The following is a 26806-nucleotide window of genomic DNA, read 5'->3' on the forward strand; positions in this document are numbered from 1 at the left end:
CCCTGTATATGACCCGTGGCCCTGTATATGACCCACGGTCCTGTATATGACCCACGGTCCTGTATATGACCCTGTATATGACCCGTGGCCCTGTATATGACCCACGGTCCTGTATATGACCCACGGTCCTGTATATGACCCTGTATATGACCCGTGGCCCTGTATATGACCCACGGTCCTGTATATGACCCACGGTCCTGTATATGACCCAGAGAAAACCTTCTCCCCTTGGTTAGGAGAGTGATCCTCATGCCCTCCCTCACTCTGATAATCTCCATGCGTTCCCCCACGCTAGTCAGTGTTCCTCAGGCCAGCTCCTCTTCTCCACCTCCCCTCCTCTTCCCCTCCTCCATTCCATTCCTCCCTCCCTCCCTTCACCCTCTACCCTCCCCTTCTCTCCTCCCTCCTTCCTCTCCTGTCCTCCCTCTCGTCCCTCCCTCCACCTCTCCTCCTGTCCTCCCTCTCCTCCCTTCACCCTCTACCCTCCCCTTCTCTCCTCCCTCCCTCCTCTCCTGTCCTCCCTCTCCTCCCCCCTTCTCTCCTCCCTCCACCCCTTCTCTTCCAGTCTGTCTGTATTCCATGTAGGGAATCTAACTCTTGTCTAAAGCTCAATGATCAGTTTCCCTTCATCATCACTACTGCTACTATCCTCTTGGTCCTCCAGGCTACTACTCTGCACTCCCCCAACCCTGCTCAGACAGTCTACTGTAGGGGCCCTAACCCTGCTCAAACAGTCTACTGTAGGAGCCCTAACCCTGCTCAAACAGTCTGCTGTAGGAGCCCTAACCCTGCTCAAACAGTCTGCTGTAGGAGCCCTAACCCTGCTCACACACTCTGTTGTAGGGGCCCTAACCCTGCTCAAACAGTCTACTGTAGGAGCCCTAACCCTGCTCACACACTCTGTTGTAGGGGCCCTAACCCTGCTCAAACAGTCTACTGTAGGAGCCCTAACCCTGCTCAAACAGTCTGCTGTAGGAGCCCTAACCCTGCTCACACACTCTGTTGTAGGGGCCCTAACCCTGCTCAAACAGTCTACTGTAGGAGCCCTAACCCTGCTCAAACAGTCTACTGTAGGAGCCCTAACCCTGCTCACACACTCTGTTGTAGGGGCCCTAACCCTGCTCAAACAGTCTACTGTAGGAGCCCTAACCCTGCTCAAACAGTCTGCTGTAGGGGCCCTAACCCTGCTCACACACTCTGTTGTAGGGGCCCTAACCCTGCTCAAACAGTCTACTGTAGGAGCCCTAACCCTGCTCAAACAGTCTGCTGTAGGGGCCCTAACCCTGCTCAAACAGTCTACTGTAGGGGCCCTAAACCTGCTCACACACTCTGTTGTAGGGACCCTAACCCTGCTCAAACAGTTTACTGTAGGGGCCCTAAACCTGCTCACACACTGTGCTGTAGGGGCCCTAAACCTGCTCACACACTGTGCTGTAGGGGCCCTAAACCTGCTCACACACTGTGCTGTAGGGAAGGGGTGTGTCTGTCCTGCCCTTCTCACATACGTATACACCATGCTGGTCTCACTCTGTCTCTGAAGTCGTTTGGAGGGGAGGACACTGTTTGTCTCTGTCTTAGGCAAAATCTGTGAGCTGCTGAAGATGCTGGTATCACTAAAGGCTGGGGTTCTATGGCACACAGTGGGGTCAGGGTCATTTGAAGAGCTGGTCCGTGGTGGGGTCAGGGGGGTGGGGTCAGGGTCATTTGAAGAGCTGGTCCGTGGTGGGGTCAGGGGGGTGGGGTCAGGGTCATTTGAAGAGCTGGTCCGTGGTGGGGTCAGGGGGGTGGGTTCAGGGTCATTTAAAGAGCTGGTCCGTGGTGGGGTCAGGGGGGTGGGGTCAGGGTCATTTGAAGAGCTGGTCCGTGGTGGGGTCAGGGGGGTGGGGTCAGGGTCATTTGGGGTCAGGGGGGTGGGGTCAGGGTCATTTGAAGAGCTGGTCTGTAGGTTATACAACGGATCTTTTTCTGAAGTTAAGTTGATCTGTTGCTGAGTGGCCTTCGAAAGGTTGTGAGACACGTTGGTTGGTGTCTGATATAGATGACGGTAAAGTGGCAGCGATGTCCAGATGCTGTGACGGGAATCGGCTTCATCCTGTCCGAGAGAGAAGTATCAGAGTTTAGAGTTAGTATGTAGGCATGGGGAGGAAGGGCAACAGTTCCAGGTCATTCTAGTAGCTCCACAATGTCTTGGATAGTTTTAGAAGGAATACCAGCAGACCGAACAGACAGACCATCAGATAGTCTAGTTAGTCTACTAACCCAGACTGACCCAGAGCTGTGTCCCAAATAGCAAACATTTATCAAAATCAAAATCAAGTCAAAGTTTGTTGGTCATGTACACATATTTGCAGATGTTATCGCAGGTGCAGTTAAATGCTTGTGTTTCTAGCTCCAACAGTGCAGGAATAATACCTAGAAAACAATACAAAACAATACCAAAATAATCAAAAAAAATTATTAAGAAATATCAGAACGGGCAGAGTCGGGGGGCTGGGGTTAGTCTGTTATATCTGGAGTATTTCTCCTGTCTTATCCGGTGTCCTGTGTGAATTTAAGTATGCTCTCTCTAATTCTTTCTTTCTTTCTCTCTCTCGGAGGACCTGAGCCCTAGGACCATGCCTCAGGACTATCTGGCATGATGACTCCTTGCTGTCCCCAGTCCACCTGGCCGTGCTGCTGCTCCAGTTTCAACTGTTCTGCCTGCGGCTATGGAACTCTGACCTGTTCACTGGACGAGCTACCTTGTCCCAGACCTGCTGTTTTCAACTCTCTAGAGACAGCAGGAGCGGTAGAGATACTCTTAATGATCGGCTATGAAAAGCCAACTGACTTTTACTCCTGAGGTGCTGACCTGTTGCACCCTCGACAGCCACTGTGATTATTATTATTTGACCCTGCTGGTCATTTATGAACGTTTGAACATCTTGGCCATGTTCTGTTATAATCTCCACCCGGCACAGCCAGATGAGGACTGGCCACCCCTCATAGCCTGGTTCCTCTCTAGGTTTCTTCCTAGGTTCTGGCCTTTCTAGGGAGTTTTTCCTAGCCACCGTGCTTCTACACCTGCATTGCTTGCTGTTTGGGGTTTTAGGCTGGGTTTCTGTACAGCACTTAGATATATCAGCTGATGTAAGAAGGGCTTTATAAATACATTTGATTTGATTTGAAGATCTGATAACATTCAGTATCAAAAATCTGCAAAAATAGAGAAAATCATGGAACCTTTAACTCTAGACCAGCCAGGCCCCATGGCTGTAATGGAAAATGTAACTCTGTGTCTGTGAGATGTCTGTTGATAATACTGTGTGGGAGAGATGTCTGTTGATAATACTGTGTGGGAGAGATGTCTGTTGATAATACTGTGTCTGTGTGGGAGAGATGTCTGTTGATAATACTGTGTGGGAGAGATGTCTGTTGATAATACTGTGTGGGAGAGATGTCTGTTGATAATACTGTGTGGGAGAGATGTCTGTTGATAATACTGTGTGGGAGAGATGTCTGTTGATAATACTGTGTGGGAGAGATGTCTGTTGATTATACTGTGTCTGTGTAGGAGAGATGTCTGTTGATTATACTGTGTCTGTGTGGGAGAGATGTCTGTTGATAATACTGTGTAGGAGAGATGTCTGTTGATTATACTGTGTGGGAGAGATGTCTGTTGATGATACTGTGTGGGAGAGATGTCTGTTGATTATACTGTGTGGGAGAGATGTCTGTTGGTAATACTGTGTGGGGGAGATGTCTGTTGATAATACTGTGTCTGTGTGGGAGAGATGTCTGTTGATAATACTGTGTCTGTGTGGGAGAGATGTCTGTTGATAATACTGTGTGGGAGAGATGTCTGTTGGTAATACTGTGTGGGGGAGATGTCTGTTGATAATACTGTGTCTGTGTGGGAGAGATGTCTGTTGATAATACTGTGTCTGTGTGGGAGAGATGTCTGTTGATAATACTGTGTGGGAGAGATGTCTGTTGATAATACTGTGTCTGTGTGGGAGAGATGTCTGTTGGTAATACTGTGTCTGTGTGGGAGAGATGTCTGTTGATAATACTGTGTCTGTGTGGGAGAGATGTCTGTTGATAATACTGTGTGGGAGAGATGTCTGTTGATAATACTGTGTGGGAGAGATGTCTGTTGATAATACTGTGTCTGTGTGGGAGAGATGTCTGTTGATAATACTGTGTCTGTGTGGGAGAGATGTCTGTTGATTATACTGTGTCTGTGTGGGAGAGATGTCTGTTGATTATACTGTGTCTGTGTGGGAGAGATGTCTGTTGATAATACTGTGTGGGAGAGATGTCTGTTGATAATACTGTGTGGGAGAGATGTCTGTTGATAATACTGTGTAGGAGAGATGTCTGTTGATTATACTGTGTGGGAGAGATGTCTGTTGATTATACTGTGTGGGGGAGATGTCTGTTGATAATACTGTGTCTGTGTGGGAGAGATGTCTGTTGATAATACTGTGTGGGAGAGATGTCTGTTGATTATACTGTGTGGGAGAGATGTCTGTTGATTATACTGTGTGGGAGAGATGTCTGTTGATTATACTGTGTGGGAGAGATGTCTGTTGGTAATACTGTGTCTGGGAGAGATGTCTGTTGGTAATACTGTGTCTGTGTGGGAGAGATGTCTGTTGATAATACTGTGTGGGGGAGATGTCTGTTGATAATACTGTGTCTGTGTGGGAGAGATGTCTGTTGATTATACTGTGTCTGTGTGGGAGAGATGTCTGTTGATAATACTGTGTGGGAGAGATGTCTGTTGATTATACTGTGTGGGAGAGATGTCTGTTGATTATACTGTGTGGGAGAGATGTCTGTTGATTATACTGTGTGGGAGAGATGTCTGTTGATTATACTGTGTGGGAGAGATGTCTGTTGGTAATACTGTGTGGGAGAGATGTCTGTTGGTAATACTGTGTCTGTGTGGGAGAGATGTCTGTTGATAATACTGTGTGGGGGAGATGTCTGTTGATAATTCTGTGTCTGTGTGGGAGAGATGTCTGTTGATTATACTGTGTGGGAGAGATGTCTGTTGGTAATACTGTGTCTGTGTGGGAGAGATGTCTGTTGATAATACTGTGTGGGAGAGATGTCTGTTGATAATACTGTGTGGGGGAGATGTCTGTTGATAATACTGTGTGGGAGAGATGTCTGTTGATTATACTGTGTCTGTGTGGGAGAGATGTCTGTTGATAATACTGTGTCTGTGTGGGAGAGATGTCTGTTGATTATACTGTGTAGGAGAGATGTCTGTTGATTATACTGTGTGGGAGAGATGTCTGTTGATAATACTGTGTCTGTGTAGGAGAGATGTCTGTTGATTATACTGTGTGGGAGAGATGTCTGTTGATAATACTGTGTGGGAGAGATGTCTGTTGATTATACTGTGTCTGTGTAGGAGAGATGTCTGTTGATTATACTGTGTCTGTGTAGGAGAGATGTCTGTTGATTATACTGTGTCTGTGTGGGAGAGATGTCTGTTGATAATACTGTGTCTGTGTAGGAGAGATGTCTGTTGATTATACTGTGTCTGTGTAGGAGAGATGTCTGTTGATTATACTGTGTGGGAGAGATGTCTGTTGATAATACTGTGTCTGTGTAGGAGAGATGTCTGTTGATAATACTGTGTGGGAGAGATGTCTGTTGATAATACTGTGTCTGTGTGGGAGAGATGTCTGTTGATAATACTGTGTGGGAGAGATGTCTGTTGATAATACTGTGTCTGTGTGGGAGAGATGTCTGTTGATAATACTGTGTCTGTGTGGGAGAGATGTCTGTTGATAATACTGTGTGGGAGAGATGTCTGTTGATAATACTGTGTCTGTGTGGGAGAGATGTCTGTTGGTAATACTGTGTCTGTGTGGGAGAGATGTCTGTTGATAATACTGTGTCTGTGTGGGAGAGATGTCTGTTGATAATACTGTGTGGGAGAGATGTCTGTTGATAATACTGTGTGGGAGAGATGTCTGTTGATAATACTGTGTCTGTGTGGGAGAGATGTCTGTTGATAATACTGTGTCTGTGTGGGAGAGATGTCTGTTGATTATACTGTGTCTGTGTGGGAGAGATGTCTGTTGATAATACTGTGTGGGAGAGATGTCTGTTGATAATACTGTGTGGGAGAGATGCCTGTTGATAATACTGTGTGGGAGAGATGTCTGTTGATAATACTGTGTAGGAGAGATGTCTGTTGATTATACTGTGTGGGAGAGATGTCTGTTGATTATACTGTGTGGGAGAGATGTCTGTTGATAATACTGTGTGGGAGAGATGTCTGTTGATTATACTGTGTGGGAGAGATGTCTGTTGATTATACTGTGTGGGAGAGATGTCTGTTGATTATACTGTGTGGGAGAGATGTCTGTTGATAATACTGTGTCTGTGTGGGAGAGATGTCTGTTGATAATACTGTGTGGGGGAGATGTCTGTTGATAATACTGTGTGGGAGAGATGTCTGTTGATTATACTGTGTGGGAGAGATGTCTGTTGATTATACTGTGTGGGAGAGATGTCTGTTGGTAATACTGTGTGGGAGAGATGTCTGTTGATAATAATGTGTGGGGGAGATGTCTGTTGATAATTCTGTGTCTGTGTGGGAGAGATGTCTGTTGATTATACTGTGTGGGAGAGATGTCTGTTGGTAATACTGTGTCTGTGTGGGAGAGATGTCTGTTGATAATACTGTGTGGGGGAGATGTCTGTTGATAATACTGTGTGGGAGAGATGTCTGTTGATTATACTGTGTGGGAGAGATGTCTGTTGATTATACTGTGTGGGAGAGATGTCTGTTGATTATACTGTGTGGGAGAGATGTCTGTTGATTATACTGTGTGGGAGAGATGTCTGTTGGTAATACTGTGTGGGAGAGATGTCTGTTGGTAATACTGTGTCTGTGTGGGAGAGATGTCTGTTGATAATACTGTGTGGGGGAGATGTCTGTTGATAATTCTGTGTCTGTGTGGGAGAGATGTCTGTTGATTATACTGTGTGGGAGAGATGTCTGTTGGTAATACTGTGTCTGTGTGGGAGAGATGTCTGTTGATAATACTGTGTGGGGGAGATGTCTGTTGATAATACTGTGTGGGAGAGATGTCTGTTGATAATACTGTGTCTGTGTGGGAGAGATGTCTGTTGATTATACTGTGTAGGAGAGATGTCTGTTGATTATACTGTGTGGGGGAGATGTCTGTTGATAATACTGTGTGGGAGAGATGTCTGTTGATAATACTGTGTCTGTGTGGGAGAGATGTCTGTTGATTATACTGTGTGGGAGAGATGTCTGTTGATAATACTGTGTGGGAGAGATGTCTGTTGATTATACTGTGTCTGTGTAGGAGAGATGTCTGTTGATTATACTGTGTCTGTGTAGGAGAGATGTCTGTTGATTATACTGTGTCTGTGTGGGAGAGATGTCTGTTGATAATACTGTGTCTGTGTAGGAGAGATGTCTGTTGATTATACTGTGTCTGTGTAGGAGAGATGTCTGTTGATTATACTGTGTGGGAGAGATGTCTGTTGATAATACTGTGTCTGTGTAGGAGAGATGTCTGTTGATAATACTGTGTGGGAGAGATGTCTGTTGATAATACTGTGTCTGTGTGGGAGAGATGTCTGTTGATAATACTGTGTGGGAGAGATGTCTGTTGATAATAATGTGTCTGTGTAGGAGAGATGTCTGTTGATAATACTGTGTCTGTGTAGGATAGATGTCTGTTGATAATACTGTGTGGGAGAGATGTCTGTTGATAATACTGTGTCTGTGTAGGAGAGATGTCTGTTGATTATACTGTGTGGGAGAGATGTCTGTTGATAATACTGTGTCTGTGTAGGAGAGATGTCTGTTGATAATACTGTGTCTGTGTGGGAGAGATGTCTGTTGATTATACTGTGTGGGAGAGATGTCTGTTGATAATACTGTGTCTGTGTAGGAGAGATGTCTGTTGATAATACTGTGTGGGAGAGATGTCTGTTGATAATACTGTGTCTGTGTGGGAGAGATGTCTGTTGATTATACTGTGTCTGTGTGGGAGAGATGTCTGTTGATTATACTGTGTGGGAGAGATGTCTGTTGATAATACTGTGTGGGAGAGATGTCTGTTGATAATACTGTGTCTGTGTGGGAGAGATGTCTGTTGATTATACTGTGTAGGAGAGATGTCTGTTGATAATACTGTGTGGGAGAGATGTCTGTTGATAATACTGTGTCTGTGTGGGAGAGATGTCTGTTGATTATACTGTGTCTGTGTGGGAGAGATGTCTGTTGATTATACTGTGTCTGTGTGGGAGAGATGTCTGTTGATAATACTGTGTGGGAGAGATGTCTGTTGATAATTCTGTGTCTGTGTGGGAGAGATGTCTGTTGGTAATACTGTGTGGGAGAGATGTCTGTTGATTATACTGTGTGGGGGAGATGTCTGTTGATAATACTGTGTCTGTGTGGGAGAGATGTCTGTTGATAATACTGTGTGGGAGAGATGTCTGTTGATTATACTGTGTCTGTGTGGGAGAGATGTCTGTTGATTATACTGTGTCTGTGTGGGAGAGATGTCTGTTGATTATACTGTGTCTGTGTGGGAGAGATGTCTGTTGATTATACTGTGTGGGAGAGATGTCTGTTGATAATACTGTGTGGGAGAGATGTCTGTTGATAATTCTGTGTCTGTGTGGGAGAGATGTCTGTTGATTATACTGTGTCTGTGTGGGAGAGATGTCTGTTGATTATACTGTGTGGGAGAGATGTCTGTTGATAATACTGTGTCTGTGTGGGAGAGATGTCTGTTGATTATACTGTGTGGGAGAGATGTCTGTTGATAATACTGTGTGGGAGAGATGTCTGTTGATAATTCTGTGTCTGTGTGGGAGAGATGTCTGTTGATTATACTGTGTCTGTGTGGGAGAGATGTCTGTTGATAATACTGTGTGGGAGAGATGTCTGTTGATAATAATGTGTGGGAGAGATGTCTGTTGATAATAATGTGTGGGAGAGATGTCTGTTGATTATACTGTGTCTGTGTGGGAGAGATGTCTGTTGATAATACTGTGTCTGTGTGGGAGAGATGTCTGTTGATTATACTGTGTGGGAGAGATGTCTGTTGATAATACTGTGTCTGTGTGGGAGAGATGTCTGTTGATTATACTGTGTGGGAGAGATGTCTGTTGATTATACTGTGTGGGAGAGATGTCTGTTGATAATACTGTGTGGGAGAGATGTCTGTTGATAATACTGTGTGGGAGAGATGTCTGTTGGTAATACTGTGTGGGAGAGATGTCTGTTGATAATACTGTGTGGGAGAGATGTCTGTTGATAATACTGTGTGGGAGAGATGTCTGTTGGTAATACTGTGTGGGAGAGATGTCTGTTGATAATACTGTGTGGGAGAGATGTCTGTTGATAATACTGTATGGGAGAGATGTCTGTTGATTATACTGTGTGGGAGAGATGTCTGTTGATAATACTGTGTGGGAGAGATGTCTGTTGATAATACTGTGTGGGAGAGATGTCTGTTGATAATACTGTGTGGGAGAGATGTCTGTTGGTAATACTGTGTCTGTGTGGGAGAGATGTCTGTTGATAATACTGTGTGGGAGAGATGTCTGTTGATAATACTGTGTGGGAGAGATGTCTGTTGATTATACTGTGTGGGAGAGATGTCTGTTGATTATACTGTGTGGGAGAGATGTCTGTTGATAATACTGTGTGGGAGAGATGTCTGTTGATAATACTGTGTGGGAGAGATGTCTGTTGCTAATACTGTGTCTGTGTGGGAGAGATGTCTGTTGATAATACTGTGTCTGTGTGGGAGAGATGTCTGTTGATAATACTGTGTCTGTGTGGGAGAGATGTCTGTTGATAATACTGTGTCTGTGTGGGAGAGATGTCTGTTGATAATACTGTGTGGGAGAGATGTCTGTTGGTAATACTGTGTGGGAGAGATGTCTGTTGATAATACTGTGTGGGAGAGATGTCTGTTGATAATACTGTGTGGGAGAGATGTCTGTTGATTATACTGTGTCTGTGTGGGAGAGATGTCTGTTGATAATACTGTGTGGGAGAGATGTCTGTTGGTAATACTGTGTGGGAGAGATGTCTGTTGATGATACTGTGTGGGAGAGATGTCTGTTGATTATACTGTGTCTGTGTGGGAGAGATGTCTGTTGATTATACTGTGTCTGTGTGGGAGAGATGTCTGTTGATAATACTGTGTCTGTGTGGGAGAGATGTCTGTTGATAATACTGTGTCTGTGTGGGAGAGATGTCTGTTGATAATACTGTGTGGGAGAGATGTCTGTTGATAATACTGTGTCTGTGTGGGAGAGATGTCTGTTGATTATACTGTGTAGGAGAGATGTCTGTTGATAATACTGTGTGGGAGAGATGTCTGTTGATAATACTGTGTCTGTGTGGGAGAGATGTCTGTTGATTATACTGTGTCTGTGTGGGAGAGATGTCTGTTGATTATACTGTGTCTGTGTGGGAGAGATGTCTGTTGATAATACTGTGTGGGAGAGATGTCTGTTGATAATTCTGTGTCTGTGTGGGAGAGATGTCTGTTGGTAATACTGTGTGGGAGAGATGTCTGTTGATTATACTGTGTGGGGGAGATGTCTGTTGATAATACTGTGTCTGTGTGGGAGAGATGTCTGTTGATAATACTGTGTGGGAGAGATGTCTGTTGATTATACTGTGTCTGTGTGGGAGAGATGTCTGTTGATTATACTGTGTCTGTGTGGGAGAGATGTCTGTTGATTATACTGTGTCTGTGTGGGAGAGATGTCTGTTGATTATACTGTGTGGGAGAGATGTCTGTTGATAATACTGTGTGGGAGAGATGTCTGTTGATAATTCTGTGTCTGTGTGGGAGAGATGTCTGTTGATTATACTGTGTCTGTGTGGGAGAGATGTCTGTTGATTATACTGTGTGGGAGAGATGTCTGTTGATAATACTGTGTCTGTGTGGGAGAGATGTCTGTTGATTATACTGTGTGGGAGAGATGTCTGTTGATAATACTGTGTGGGAGAGATGTCTGTTGATAATTCTGTGTCTGTGTGGGAGAGATGTCTGTTGATTATACTGTGTCTGTGTGGGAGAGATGTCTGTTGATAATACTGTGTGGGAGAGATGTCTGTTGATAATAATGTGTGGGAGAGATGTCTGTTGATAATAATCTGTGGGAGAGATGTCTGTTGATTATACTGTGTCTGTGTGGGAGAGATGTCTGTTGATAATACTGTGTCTGTGTGGGAGAGATGTCTGTTGATTATACTGTGTGGGAGAGATGTCTGTTGATAATACTGTGTCTGTGTGGGAGAGATGTCTGTTGATTATACTGTGTGGGAGAGATGTCTGTTGATTATACTGTGTGGGAGAGATGTCTGTTGATAATACTGTGTGGGAGAGATGTCTGTTGATAATACTGTGTGGGAGAGATGTCTGTTGGTAATACTGTGTGGGAGAGATGTCTGTTGATAATACTGTGTGGGAGAGATGTCTGTTGATAATACTGTATGGGAGAGATGTCTGTTGATTATACTGTGTGGGAGAGATGTCTGTTGATAATACTGTGTGGGAGAGATGTCTGTTGATAATACTGTGTGGGAGAGATGTCTGTTGGTAATACTGTGTCTGTGTGGGAGAGATGTCTGTTGATAATACTGTGTGGGAGAGATGTCTGTTGATTATACTGTGTGGGAGAGATGTCTGTTGATAATACTGTGTGGGAGAGATGTCTGTTGATTATACTGTGTGGGAGAGATGTCTGTTGGTAATACTGTGTCTGTGTGGGAGAGATGTCTGTTGATTATACTGTGTGGGAGAGATGTCTGTTGATAATACTGTGTGGGAGAGATGTCTGTTGGTAATACTGTGTCTGTGTGGGAGAGATGTCTGTTGATAATACTGTGTGGGAGAGATGTCTGTTGGTAATACTGTGTGGGAGAGATGTCTGTTGATAATACTGTGTGGGAGAGATGTCTGTTGATAATACTGTGTGGGAGAGATGTCTGTTGATAATACTGTGTGGGAGAGATGTCTGTTGGTAATACTGTGTCTGTGTGGGAGAGATGTCTGTTGATAATACTGTGTGGGAGAGATGTCTGTTGATAATACTGTGTGGGAGAGATGTCTGTTGATTATACTGTGTGGGAGAGATGTCTGTTGATTATACTGTGTGGGAGAGATGTCTGTTGATAATACTGTGTGGGAGAGATGTCTGTTGATAATACTGTGTGGGAGAGATGTCTGTTGGTAATACTGTGTCTGTGTGGGAGAGATGTCTGTTGATAATACTGTGTCTGTGTGGGAGAGATGTCTGTTGATAATACTGTGTCTGTGTGGGAGAGATGTCTGTTGATAATACTGTGTCTGTGTGGGAGAGATGTCTGTTGATAATACTGTGTGGGAGAGATGTCTGTTGGTAATACTGTGTGGGAGAGATGTCTGTTGATTATACTGTGTCTGTGTGGGAGAGATGTCTGTTGATTATACTGTGTCTGTGTGGGAGAGATGTCTGTTGATAATACTGTGTCTGTGTGGGAGAGATGTCTGTTGATAATACTGTGTCTGTGTGGGAGAGATGTCTGTTGATAATACTGTGTGGGAGAGATGTCTGTTGGTAATACTGTGTGGGAGAGATGTCTGTTGATAATACTGTGTGGGAGAGATGTCTGTTGATAATACTGTGTGGGAGAGATGTCTGTTGGTAATACTGTGTGGGAGAGATGTCTGTTGATGATACTGTGTGGGAGAGATGTCTGTTGATTATACTGTGTCTGTGTGGGAGAGATGTCTGTTGATTATACTGTGTCTGTGTGGGAGAGATGTCTGTTGATTATACTGTGTCTGTGTGGGAGAGATGTCTGTTGATTATACTGTGTGGGAGAGATGTCTGTTGATAATACTGTGTCTGTGTGGGAGAGATGTCTCTTGATAATACTGTGTCTGTGTGGGAGAGATGTCTGTTGATAATACTGTGTCTGTGTGGGAGAGATGTCTGTTGATAATACTATGTCTGTGTGGGAGAGATGTCTGTTGATTATACTGTGTGGGAGAGATGTCTGTTGATAATACTGTGTCTGTGTGGGAGAGATGTCTGTTGATAATACTGTGTCTGTGTGGGAGAGATGTCTGTTGATAATACTGTGTCTGTGTGGGAGAGATGTCTGTTGATTATACTGTGTCTGTGTGGGAGAGATGTCTGTTGATAATACTGTGTCTGTGTGGGGGAGATGTCTGTTGATTATACTGTGTCTGTGTGGGAGAGATGTCTGTTGATTATACTGTGTCTGTGTGGGAGAGATGTCTGTTGATAATACTGTGTCTGTGTGGGAGAGATGTCTGTTGATAATACTGTGTGGGAGAGATGTCTGTTGATTATACTGTGTCTGTGTGGGAGAGATGTCTGTTGATAATACTGTGTCTGTGTGGGAGAGATGTCTGTTGATAATACTGTGTCTGTGTGGGAGAGATGTCTGTTGATAATACTGTGTCTGTGTGGGAGAGATGTCTGTTGATTATACTGTGTCTGTGTGGGAGAGATGTCTGTTGATAATACTGTGTCTGTGTGGGAGAGATGTCTGTTGATTATACTGTGTCTGTGTGGGAGAGATGTCTGTTGATTATACTGTGTCTGTGTGGGAGAGATGTCTGTTGATAATACTGTGTCTGTGTGGGAGAGATGTCTGTTGATAATACTGTGTCTGTGTGGGAGAGATGTCTGTTGATTATACTGTGTCTGTGTGGGAGAGATGTCTGTTGATAATACTGTGTCTGTGTGGGAGAGATGTCTGTTGATTATACTGTGTCTGTGTGGGAGAGATGTCTGTTGATAATACTGTGTCTGTGTGGGAGAGATGTCTGTTGATTATACTGTGTCTGTGTGGGAGAGATGTCTGTTGATTATACTTTGTCTGTGTGGGAGAGATGTCTGTTGATAATACTGTGTCTGTGTGGGAGAGATGTCTGTTGATTATACTGTGTCTGTGTGGGAGAGATGTCTGTTGATTATACTGTGTGGGAGAGATGTCTGTTGATAATACTGTGTGGGAGAGATGTCTGTTGATAATACTGTGTGGGAGAGATGTCTGTTGATAATACTGTGTGGGAGAGATGTCTGTTGGTAATACTGTGTGGGAGAGATGTCTGTTGATGATACTGTGTGGGAGAGATGTCTGTTGATTATACTGTGTCTGTGTGGGAGAGATGTCTGTTGATTATACTGTGTCTGTGTGGGAGAGATGTCTGTTGATTATACTGTGTCTGTGTGGGAGAGATGTCTGTTGATTATACTGTGTGGGAGAGATGTCTGTTGATAATACTGTGTCTGTGTGGGAGAGATGTCTGTTGATAATACTGTGTCTGTGTGGGAGAGATGTCTGTTGATTATACTGTGTGGGAGAGATGTCTGTTGATAATACTGTGTCTGTGTGGGAGAGATGTCTGTTGATAATACTGTGTCTGTGTGGGAGAGATGTCTGTTGATAATACTGTGTCTGTGTGGGAGAGATGTCTGTTGATTATACTGTCTGTGTGGGAGAGATGTCTGTTGATAATACTGTGTCTGTGTGGGAGAGATGTCTGTTGATTATACTGTGTCTGTGTGGGAGAGATGTCTGTTGATTATACTGTGTCTGTGTGGGAGAGATGTCTGTTGATAATACTGTGTCTGTGTGGGAGAGATGTCTGTTGATAATACTGTGTGGGAGAGATGTCTGTTGATTATACTGTGTCTGTGTGGGAGAGATGTCTGTTGATAATACTGTGTCTGTGTGGGAGAGATGTCTGTTGATAATACTGTGTCTGTGTGGGAGAGATGTCTGTTGATAATACTGTGTCTGTGTGGGAGAGATGTCTGTTGATTATACTGTGTCTGTGTGGGAGAGATGTCTGTTGATAATACTGTGTCTGTGTGGGAGAGATGTCTGTTGATAATACTGTGTCTGTGTGGGAGAGATGTCTGTTGATTATACTGTGTCTGTGTGGGAGAGATGTCTGTTGATAATACTGTGTCTGTGTGGGAGAGATGTCTGTTGATTATACTGTGTCTGTGTGGGAGAGATGTCTGTTGATTATACTGTGTGGGAGAGATGTCTGTTGATTATACTGTGTCTGTGTGGGAGAGATGTCTGTTGATAATACTGTGTCTGTGTGGGAGAGATGTCTGTTGATAATACTGTGTGGGAGAGATGTCTGTTGATTATACTGTGTCTGTGTGGGAGAGATGTCTGTTGATTATACTGTGTCTGTGTGGGAGAGATGTCTGTTGATTATACTGTGTCTGTGTGGGAGAGATGTCTGTTGATAATACTGTGTCTGTGTGGGAGAGATGTCTGTTGATTATACTGTGTCTGTGTGGGAGAAATGTCTGTTGATAATACTGTATCTGTGTGGGAGGGATGTCTGTTGATTATACTGTGTCTGTGTGGGAGAGATGTCTGTTGATAATACTGTGTCTGTGTGGGAGAGATGTCTGTTGATAATACTGTGTCTGTGTGGGAGAGATGTCTGTTGATAATACTGTGTCTGTGTGGGAGAGATGTCTGTTGATAATACTGTGTCTGTGTGGGAGAGATGTCTGTTGATTATACTGTGTCTGTGTGGGAGAGATGTCTGTTGATAATACTGTGTCTGTGTGGGAGAGATGTCTGTTGATAATACTGTGTCTGTGTGGGAGAGATGTCTGTTGATAATACTGTGTGGGAGAGATGTCTGTTGATTATACTGTGTCTGTGTGGGAGAGATGTCTGTTGATTATACTGTGTCTGTGTGGGAGAGATGTCTGTTGATTATACTGTGTCTGTGTGGGAGAGATGTCTGTTGATAATACTGTGTCTGTGTGGGAGAGATGTCTGTTGATAATACTGTGTCTGTGTGGGAGAGATGTCTGTTGATAATACTGTGTCTGTGTGGGAGAGATGTCTGTTGATAATACTGTGTCTGTGTGGGAGAGATGTCTGTTGATAATACTGTGTCTGTGTGGGAGAGATGTCTGTTGATAATACTGTGTCTATGTGGGAGAGATGTCTGTTGATTATACTGTGTCTGTGTGGGAGAGATGTCTGTTGATAATACTGTGTCTGTGTGGGAGAGATGTCTGTTGATAATACTGTGTCTGTGTGGGAGAGATGTCTGTTGATAATACTGTGTCTGTGTGGGAGAGATGTCTGTTGATAATACTGTGTCTGTGTGGGAGAGATGTCTGTTGATTATACTGTGTCTGTGTGGGAGAGATGTCTGTTGATAATACTGTGTCTGTGTGGGAGAGATGTCTGTTGATAATACTGTGTCTGTGTGGGAGAGATGTCTGTTGATTATACTGTGTCTGTGTGGGAGAGATGTCTGTTGATTATACTGTGTCTGTGTGGGAGAGATGTCTGTTGATTATACTGTGTCTGTGTGGGAGAGATGTCTGTTGATTATACTGTGTCTGTGTGGGAGAGATGTCTGTTGATTATACTGTGTGGGAGAGATGTCTGTTGATAATACTGTGTCTGTGTGGGAGAGATGTCTGTTGATAATACTGTGTCTGTGTGGGAGAGATGTCTGTTGATGATACTGTGTCTGTGTGGGAGAGATGTCTGTTGATAATACTGTGTCTGTGTGGGAGAGATGTCTGTTGATAATACTGTGTCTGTGTGGGAGAGATGTCTGTTGATTATACTGTGTCTGTGTGGGAGAGATGTCTGTTGATAATACTGTGTCTGTGTGGGAGAGATGTCTGTTGATAATACTGTGTCTGTGTGGGAGAGATGTCTGTTGATTATACTGTGTCTGTGTGGGAGAGATGTCTGTTGATTATACTGTGTCTGTGTGGGAGAGATGTCTGTTGATAATACTGTGTCTGTGTGGGAGAGATGTCTGTTGATAATACTGTGTCTGTGTGGGAGAGATGTCTGTTGATTATACTGTGTCTGTGTGGGAGAGATGTCTGTTGATAATACTGTGTCTGTGTGGGAGAGATGTCTGTTGATAATACTGTGTCTGTGTGGGAGAGATGTCTGTTGATTATACTGTGTCTGTGTGGGAGAGATGTCTGTTGATAATACTGTGTGGGAGAGATGTCTGTTGATTATACTGTGTCTGTGTGGGAGAGATGTCTGTTGATAATACTGTGTGGGAGAGATGTCTGTTGATAATACTGTGTCTGTGTGGGAGAGATGTCTGTTGATTATACTGTGTCTGTGTGGGAGAGATGTCTGTTGATAATACTGTGTCTGTGTGGGAGAGATGTCTGTTGATAATACTGTGTCTGTGTGGGAGAGATGTCTGTTGATAATACTGTGTGGGAGAGATGTCTGTTGATTATACTGTGTCTGTGTGGGAGAGATGTCTGTTGATAATACTGTGTCTGTGTGGGAGAGATGTCTGTTGATAATACTGTGTCTGTGTGGGAGAGATGTCTGTTGATAATAATGTGTGGGAGAGATGTCTGTTGATTATACTGTGTCTGTGTGGGAGAGATGTCTGTTGATAATACTGTGTCTGTGTGGGAGAGATGTCTGTTGATAATACTGTGTCTGTGTGGGATAGATGTCTGTTGATAATAGAGATGTCTGTTGATTATACTGTGTCTGTGTGGGAGAGATGTCTGTTGATAATACTGTGTCTGTGTGGGAGAGATGTCTGTTGATTATACTGTGTCTGTGTGGGAGAGATGTCTGTTGATAATACTGTGTGGGAGAGATGTCTGTTGATAATACTGTGTGGGAGAGATGGCTGTGTGGGAGAGATGTCTGTTGATAATACTGTGTCTGTGTGGGAGAGATGTCTGTTGATGATACTGTGTGGGAGAGATGTCTGTTGATTATACTGTGTCTGTGTGGGAGAGATGTCTGTTGATTATACTGTGTCTGTGTGGGAGAGATGTCTGTTGATTATACTGTGTCTGTGTGGGAGAGATGTCTGTTGATTATACTGTGTCTGTGTGGGAGAGATGTCTGTTGATAATACTGTGTCTGTGTGGGAGAGATGTCTGTTGATAATACTGTGTCTGTGTGGGAGAGATGTCTGTTGATTATACTGTGTCTGTGTGGGAGAGATGTCTGTTGATTATACTGTGTCTGTGTGGGAGAGATGTCTGTTGATGATACTGTGTCTGTGTGGGAGAGATGTCTGTTGATAATACTGTGTCTGTGTGGGAGAGATGTCTGTTGATAATACTGTGTCTGTGTGGGAGAGATGTCTGTTGATTATACTGTGTCTGTGTGGGAGAGATGTCTGTTGATAATACTGTGTCTGTGTGGGAGAGATGTCTGTTGATAATACTGTGTCTGTGTGGGAGAGATGTCTGTTGATTATACTGTGTCTGTGTGGGAGAGATGTCTGTTGATTATACTGTGTCTGTGTGGGAGAGATGTCTGTTGATAATACTGTGTCTGTGTGGGAGAGATGTCTGTTGATAATACTGTGTCTGTGTGGGAGAGATGTCTGTTGATAATACTGTGTGGGAGAGATGTCTGTTGGTAATACTGTGTGGGAGAGATGTCTGTTGATAATACTGTGTGGGGGAGATGTCTGTTGATAATACTGTGTCTGTGTGGGAGAGATGTCTGTTGATAATACTGTGTCTGTGTGGGAGAGATGTCTGTTGATAATACTGTGTCTGTGTGGGAGAGATGTCTGTTGATAATACTGTGTCTGTGTGGGAGAGATGTCTGTTGATTATACTGTGTCTGTGTGGGAGAGATGTCTGTTGATAATACTGTGTCTGTGTGGGAGAGATGTCTGTTGATAATACTGTGTCTGTGTGGGAGAGATGTCTGTTGATTATACTGTGTCTGTGTGGGAGAGATGTCTGTTGATTATACTGTGTCTGTGTGGGAGAGATGTCTGTTGATAATACTGTGTATGTGTGGGAGAGATGTCTGTTGATAATACTGTGTCTGTGTGGGAGAGATGTCTGTTGATTATACTGTGTCTGTGTGGGAGAGATGTCTGTTGATAATACTGTGTCTGTGTGGGAGAGATGTCTGTTGATAATACTGTGTCTGTGTGGGAGAGATGTCTGTTGATTATACTGTGTCTGTGTGGGAGAGATGTCTGTTGATAATACTGTGTGGGAGAGATGTCTGTTGATTATACTGTGTCTGTGTGGGAGAGATGTCTGTTGATAATACTGTGTGGGAGAGATGTCTGTTGATAATACTGTGTCTGTGTGGGAGAGATGTCTGTTGATTATACTGTGTCTGTGTGGAAGAGATGTCTGTTGATAATACTGTGTCTGTGTGGGAGAGATGTCTGTTGATAATACTGTGTCTGTGTGGGAGAGATGTCTGTTGATAATACTGTGTGGGAGAGATGTCTGTTGATTATACTGTGTCTGTGTGGGAGAGATGTCTGTTGATAATACTGTGTGGGAGAGATGTCTGTTGATTATACTGTGTCTGTGTGGGAGAGATGTCTGTTGATAATACTGTGTCTGTGTGGGAGAGATGTCTGTTGATAATACTGTGTCTGTGTGGGAGAGATGTCTGTTGATAATAATGTGTGGGAGAGATGTCTGTTGATTATACTGTGTCTGTGTGGGAGAGATGTCTGTTGATAATACTGTGTCTGTGTGGGAGAGATGTCTGTTGATAATACTGTGTCTGTGTGGGAGAGATGTCTGTTGATAATAATGTGTGGGAGAGATGTCTGTTGATTATACTGTGTCTGTGTGGGAGAGATGTCTGTTGATAATACTGTGTCTGTGTGGGAGAGATGTCTGTTGATTATACTGTGTCTGTGTGGGAGAGATGTCTGTTGATTATACTGTGTGGGAGAGATGTCTGTTGATAATACTGTGTGGGAGAGATGTCTGTTGATAATACTGTGTGGGAGAGATGTCTGTTGATAATACTGTGTGGGAGAGATGTCTGTTGGTAATACTGTGTGGGAGAGATGTCTGTTGATGATACTGTGTGGGAGAGATGTCTGTTGATTATACTGTGTCTGTGTGGGAGAGATGTCTGTTGATTATACTGTGTCTGTGTGGGAGAGATGTCTGTTGATTATACTGTGTCTGTGTGGGAGAGATGTCTGTTGATTATACTGTGTGGGAGAGATGTCTGTTGATTATACTGTGTGGGAGAGATGTCTGTTGATAATACTGTATCTGTGTGGGAGAGATGTCTGTTGATAATACTGTGTCTGTGTGGGAGAGATGTCTGTTGATAATACTGTGTCTGTGTGGGAGAGATGTCTGTTGATTATACTGTGTGGGAGAGATGTCTGTTGATAATACTGTGTCTGTGTGGGAGAGATGTCTGTTGATAATACTGTGTCTGTGTGGGAGAGATGTCTGTTGATAATACTGTGTCTGTGTGGGAGAGATGTCTGTTGATTATACTGTGTCTGTGTGGGAGAGATGTCTGTTGATAATACTGTGTCTGTGTGGGAGAGATGTCTGTTGATTATACTGTGTCTGTGTGGGAGAGATGTCTGTTGATTATACTGTGTCTGTGTGGGAGAGATGTCTGTTGATAATACTGTGTCTGTGTGGGAGAGATGTCTGTTGATAATACTGTGTGGGAGAGATGTCTGTTGATTATACTGTGTCTGTGTGGGAGAGATGTCTGTTGATAATACTGTGTCTGTGTGGGAGAGATGTCTGTTGATAATACTGTGTCTGTGTGGGAGAGATGTCTGTTGATAATACTGTGTCTGTGTGGGAGAGATGTCTGTTGATTATACTGTGTCTGTGTGGGAGAGATGTCTGTTGATAATACTGTGTCTGTGTGGGAGAGATGTCTGTTGATAATACTGTGTCTGTGTGGGAGAGATGTCTGTTGATTATACTGTGTCTGTGTGGGAGAGATGTCTGTTGATAATACTGTGTCTGTGTGGGAGAGATGTCTGTTGATTATACTGTGTCTGTGTGGGAGAGATGTCTGTTGATTATACTGTGTGGGAGAGATGTCTGTTGATTATACTGTGTCTGTGTGGGAGAGATGTCTGTTGATAATACTGTGTCTGTGTGGGAGAGATGTCTGTTGATTATACTGTGTCTGTGTGGGAGAGATGTCTGTTGATTATACTGTGCCGGTGTGGGAGAGATGTCTGTTGATTATACTGTGTGGGAGAGATGTCTGTTGATTATACTGTGTCTGTGTGGGAGAGATGTCTGTTGATTATACTGTGTCTGTGTGGGAGAGATGTCTGTTGATTATACTGTGTCTGTGTGGGAGAGATGTCTGTTGATAATACTGTGTCTGTGTGGGAGAGATGTCTGTTGATTATACTGTGTCTGTGTGGGAGAAATGTCTGTTGATAATACTGTATCTGTGTGGGAGAGATGTCTGTTGATTATACTGTGTCTGTGTGGGAGAGATGTCTGTTGATAATACTGTGTCTGTGTGGGAGAGATGTCTGTTGATAATACTGTGTCTGTGTGGGAGAGATGTCTGTTGATAATACTGTGTCTGTGTGGGAGAGATGTCTGTTGATAATACTGTGTCTGTGTGGGAGAGATGTCTGTTGATTATACTGTGTCTGTGTGGGAGAGATGTCTGTTGATAATACTGTGTCTGTGTGGGAGAGATGTCTGTTGATAATACTGTGTCTGTGTGGGAGAGATGTCTGTTGATAATACTGTGTGGGAGAGATGTCTGTTGATTATACTGTGTCTGTGTGGGAGAGATGTCTGTTGATTATACTGTGTCTGTGTGGGAGAGATGTCTGTTGATTATACTGTGTCTGTGTGGGAGAGATGTCTGTTGATAATACTGTGTCTGTGTGGGAGAGATGTCTGTTGATAATACTGTGTCTGTGTGGGAGAGATGTCTGTTGATAATACTGTGTCTGTGTGGGAGAGATGTCTGTTGATAATACTGTGTCTGTGTGGGAGAGATGTCTGTTGATTATACTGTGTCTGTGTGGGAGAGATGTCTGTTGATTATACTGTGTGGGAGAGATGTCTGTTGATTATACTGTGTCTGTGTGGGAGAGATGTCTGTTGATAATACTGTGTCTGTGTGGGAGAGATGTCTGTTGATTATACTGTGTCTGTGTGGGAGAGATGTCTGTTGATTATACTGTGCCGGTGTGGGAGAGATGTCTGTTGATTATACTGTGTGGGAGAGATGTCTGTTGATTATACTGTGTCTGTGTGGGAGAGATGTCTGTTGATTATACTGTGTCTGTGTGGGAGAGATGTCTGTTGATTATACTGTGTCTGTGTGGGAGAGATGTCTGTTGATAATACTGTGTCTGTGTGGGAGAGATGTCTGTTGATAATACTGTGTCTGTGTGGGAGAGATGTCTGTTGATAATACTGTGTCTGTGTGGGAGAGATGTCTGTTGATTATACTGTGTCTGTGTGGGAGAGATGTCTGTTGATAATACTGTGTCTGTGTGGGAGAGATGTCTGTTGATAATACTGTGTCTGTGTGGGAGAGATGTCTGTTGATCATACTGTGTCTGTGTGGGAGAGATGTCTGTTGATAATACTGTGTCTGTGTGGGAGAGATGTCTGTTGATTATACTGTGTCTGTGTGGGAGAGATGTCTGTTGATAATACTGTGTCTGTGTGGGAGAGATGTCTGTTGATAATACTGTGTCTGTGTGGGAGAGATGTCTGTTGATAATACTGTGTGTGGGGAGAGATGTCTGTTGATTATACTGTGTCTGTGTGGGAGAGATGTCTGTTGATAATACTGTGTGGGAGAGATGTCTGTTGATTATACTGTGTCTGTGTGGGAGAGATGTCTGTTGATAATACTGTGTCTGTGTGGGAGAGATGTCTGTTGATAATACTGTGTCTGTGTGGGAGAGATGTCTGTTGATAATAATGTGTGGGAGAGATGTCTGTTGATTATACTGTGTCTGTGTGGGAGAGATGTCTGTTGATAATACTGTGTCTGTGTGGGAGAGATGTCTGTTGATAATACTGTGTCTGTGTGGGAGAGATGTCTGTTGATAATACTGTGTGGGAGAGATGTCTGTTGATTATACTGTGTCTGTGTGGGAGAGATGTCTGTTGATAATACTGTGTGGGAGAGATGTCTGTTGATTATACTGTGTCTGTGTGGGAGAGATGTCTGTTGATAATACTGTGTCTGTGTGGGAGAGATGTCTGTTGATAATACTGTGTCTGTGTGGGAGAGATGTCTGTTGATAATAATGTGTGGGAGAGATGTCTGTTGATTATACTGTGTCTGTGTGGGAGAGATGTCTGTTGATAATACTGTGTCTGTGTGGGAGAGATGTCTGTTGATAATACTGTGTCTGTGTGGGAGAGATGTCTGTTGATAATAATGTGTGGGAGAGATGTCTGTTGATTTTACTGTGTCTGTGTGGGAGAGATGTCTGTTGATAATACTGTGTCTGTGTGGGAGAGATGTCTGTTGATTATACTGTGTCTGTGTGGGAGAGATGTCTTTTGATTATACTGTGTGGGAGAGATGTCTGTTGATTATACTGTGTCTGTGTGGGAGAGATGTCTGTTGATTATACTGTGTCTGTGTGGGAGAGATGTCTGTTGATTATACTGTGTCTGTGTGGGAGAGATGTCTGTTGATAATACTGTGTCTGTGTGGGAGAGATGTCTGTTGATAATACTGTGTCTGTGTGGGAGAGATGTCTGTTGATTATACTGTGTCTGTGTGGGAGAGATGTCTGTTGATTATACTGTGTCTGTGTGGGAGAGATGTCTGTTGATTATACTGTGTCTGTGTGGGAGAGATGTCTGTTGATAATACTGTGTCTGTGTAGGAGAGATGTCTGTTGATAATACTGTGTCTGTGTGGGAGAGATGTCTGTTGATTATACTGTGTCTGTGTGGGAGAGATGTCTGTTGATTATACTGTGTCTGTGTGGGAGAGATGTCTGTTGATTATACTGTGTCTGTGTGGGAGAGATGTCTGTTGATAATACTGTGTCTGTGTGGGAGAGATGTCTGTTGATTATACTGTGTCTGTGTGGGAGAGATGTCTGTTGATAATACTGTGTCTGTGTGGGAGAGATGTCTGTTGATAATACTGTGTCTGTGTGGGAGAGATGTCTGTTGATAATACTGTGTCTGTGTGGGAGAGATGTCTGTTGATAATACTGTGTGGGAGAGATGTCTGTTGGTAATACTGTGTGGGAGAGATGTCTGTTGATAATACTGTGTGGGGGAGATGTCTGTTGATAATACTGTGTCTGTGTGGGAGAGATGTCTGTTGATAATACTGTGTCTGTGTGGGAGAGATGTCTGTTGATAATACTGTGTCTGTGTGGGAGAGATGTCTGTTGATAATAATGTGTGGGAGAGATGTCTGTTGATTATACTGTGTCTGTGTGGGAGAGATGTCTGTTGATAATACTGTGTCTGTGTGGGAGAGATGTCTGTTGATTATACTGTGTCTGTGTGGGAGAGATGTCTGTTGATTATACTGTGTGGGAGAGATGTCTGTTGATAATACTGTGTGGGAGAGATGTCTGTTGATAATACTGTGTGGGCGAGATGTCTGTTGATGATACTGTGTGGGAGAGATGTCTGTTGATAATACTGTGTCTGTGTGGGCGAGATGTCTGTTGATCATACTGTGTCTGTGTGGGAGAGATGTCTGTTGATAATACTGTGTCTGTGTGGGAGAGATGTCTGTTGATAATACTGTGTCTGTGTGGGAGAGATGTCTGTTGATTATACTGTGTCTGTGTGGGAGAGATGTCTGTTGATAATACTGTGTCTGTGTGGGAGAGATGTCTGTTGATAATACTGTGTCTGTGTGGGAGAGATGTCTGTTGATTATACTGTGTCTGTGTGGGAGAGATGTCTGTTGATAATACTGTGTCTGTGTGGGAGAGATGTCTGTTGATTATACTGTGTCTGTGTGGGAGAGATGTCTGTTGATTATACTGTGTCTGTGTGGGAGAGATGTCTGTTGATTATACTGTGTCTGTGTGGGAGAGATGTCTGTTGATTATACTGTGTCTGTGTGGGAGAGATGTCTGTTGATTATACTGTGTCTGTGTGGGAGAGATGTCTGTTGATAATACTGTGTCTGTGTGGGAGAGATGTCTGTTGATAATACTGTGTCTGTGTGGGAGAGATGTCTGTTGATTATACTGTGTTTGTGTGGGAGAGATGTCTGTTGATAATACTGTGTGGGAGAGATGTCTGTTGATAATACTGTGTCTGTGTGGGAGAGATGTCTGTTGATTATACTGTGTCTGTGTGGGAGAGATGTCTGTTGATAATACTGTGTCTGTGTGGGAGAGATGTCTGTTGATTATACTGTGTCTGTGTGGGAGAGATGTCTGTTGATAATACTGTGTCTGTGTGGGAGAGATGTCTGTTGATAATACTGTGTCTGTGTGGGAGAGATGTCTGTTGATTATACTGTGTCTGTGTGGGAGAGATGTCTGTTGATAATACTGTGTCTGTGTGGGAGAGATGTCTGTTGATTATACTGTGTCTGTGTGGGAGAGATGTCTGTTGATAATACTGTGTCTGTGTGGGAGAGATGTCTGTTGATTATACTGTGTCTGTGTGGGAGAGATGTCTGTTGATAATACTGTGTCTGTGTGGGAGAGATGTCTGTTGATTATACTGTGTCTGTGTGGGAGAGATGTCTGTTGATTATACTGTGTCTGTGTGGGAGAGATGTCTGTTGATAATACTGTGTCTGTGTGGGAGAGATGTCTGTTGATTATACTGTGTCTGTGTGGGAGAGATGTCTGTTGATTATACTGTGTCTGTGTGGGAGAGATGTCTGTTGATTATACTGTGTCTGTGTGGGAGAGATGTCTGTTGATAATACTGTGTCTGTGTGGGAGAGATGTCTGTTGATTATACTGTGTCTGTGTGGGAGAGATGTCTGTTGATAATACTGTGTGGGAGAGATGTCTGTTGATTATACTGTGTCTGTGTGGGAGAGATGTCTGTTGATAATACTGTGTGGGAGAGATGTCTGTTGATAATACTGTGTCTGTGTGGGAGAGATGTCTGTTGATTATACTGTGTCTGTGTGGGAGAGATGTCTGTTGATAATACTGTGTCTGTGTGGGAGAGATGTCTGTTGATAATACTGTGTCTGTGTGGGAGAGATGTCTGTTGATAATACTGTGTGGGAGAGATGTCTGTTGATTATACTGTGTCTGTGTGGGAGAGATGTCTGTTGATAATACTGTGTGGGAGAGATGTCTGTTGATTATACTGTGTCTGTGTGGGAGAGATGTCTGTTGATAATACTGTGTCTGTGTGGGAGAGATGTCTGTTGATAATAATGTGTGGGAGAGATGTCTGTTGATTATACTGTGTCTGTGTGGGAGAGATGTCTGTTGATAATACTGTGTCTGTGTGGGAGAGATGTCTGTTGATAATAATGTGTGGGAGAGATGTCTGTTGATTATACTGTGTCTGTGTGGGAGAGATGTCTGTTGATAATACTGTGTCTGTGTGGGAGAGATGTCTGTTGATTATACTGTGTCTGTGTGGGAGAGATGTCTGTTGATTATACTGTGTGGGAGAGATGTCTGTTGATAATACTGTGTGGGAGAGATGTCTGTTGATAATACTGTGTGGGAGAGATGTCTGTTGATAATACTGTGTCTGTGTGGGAGAGATGTCTGTTGATGATACTGTGTGGGAGAGATGTCTGTTGATTATACTGTGTCTGTGTGGGAGAGATGTCTGTTGATTATACTGTGTCTGTGTGGGAGAGATGTCTGTTGATTATACTGTGTCTGTGTGGGAGAGATGTCTGTTGATTATACTGTGTCTGTGTGGGAGAGATGTCTGTTGATAATACTGTGTCTGTGTGGGAGAGATGTCTGTTGATAATACTGTGTCTGTGTGGGAGAGATGTCTGTTGATTATACTGTGTCTGTGTGGGAGAGATGTC

General features: G+C 43.5%; 1 protein-coding gene across 1 annotated transcript in view; it reads right to left on the reverse strand.

Annotated features, from left to right (window-relative positions):
* Positions 1-1957: 1957 nt before the first annotated feature.
* Positions 1958-26806, reverse strand: part of LOC139552741 (uncharacterized) — a 114095-nt gene continuing 89246 nt past the window's right edge. Inside the window, exon 2 of the mRNA XM_071364772.1 lies at positions 1958-2092. Coding sequence (XP_071220873.1) covers positions 2088-2092 — 5 coding nt within the window. The 3' untranslated portion in view covers positions 1958-2087. The remainder of the gene's footprint in view (positions 2093-26806) is intronic.

Source organism: Salvelinus alpinus, chromosome 2 (assembly GCF_045679555.1).
Source record: "Salvelinus alpinus chromosome 2, SLU_Salpinus.1, whole genome shotgun sequence".
Classification (NCBI taxonomy): domain Eukaryota; kingdom Metazoa; phylum Chordata; class Actinopteri; order Salmoniformes; family Salmonidae; genus Salvelinus; species Salvelinus alpinus.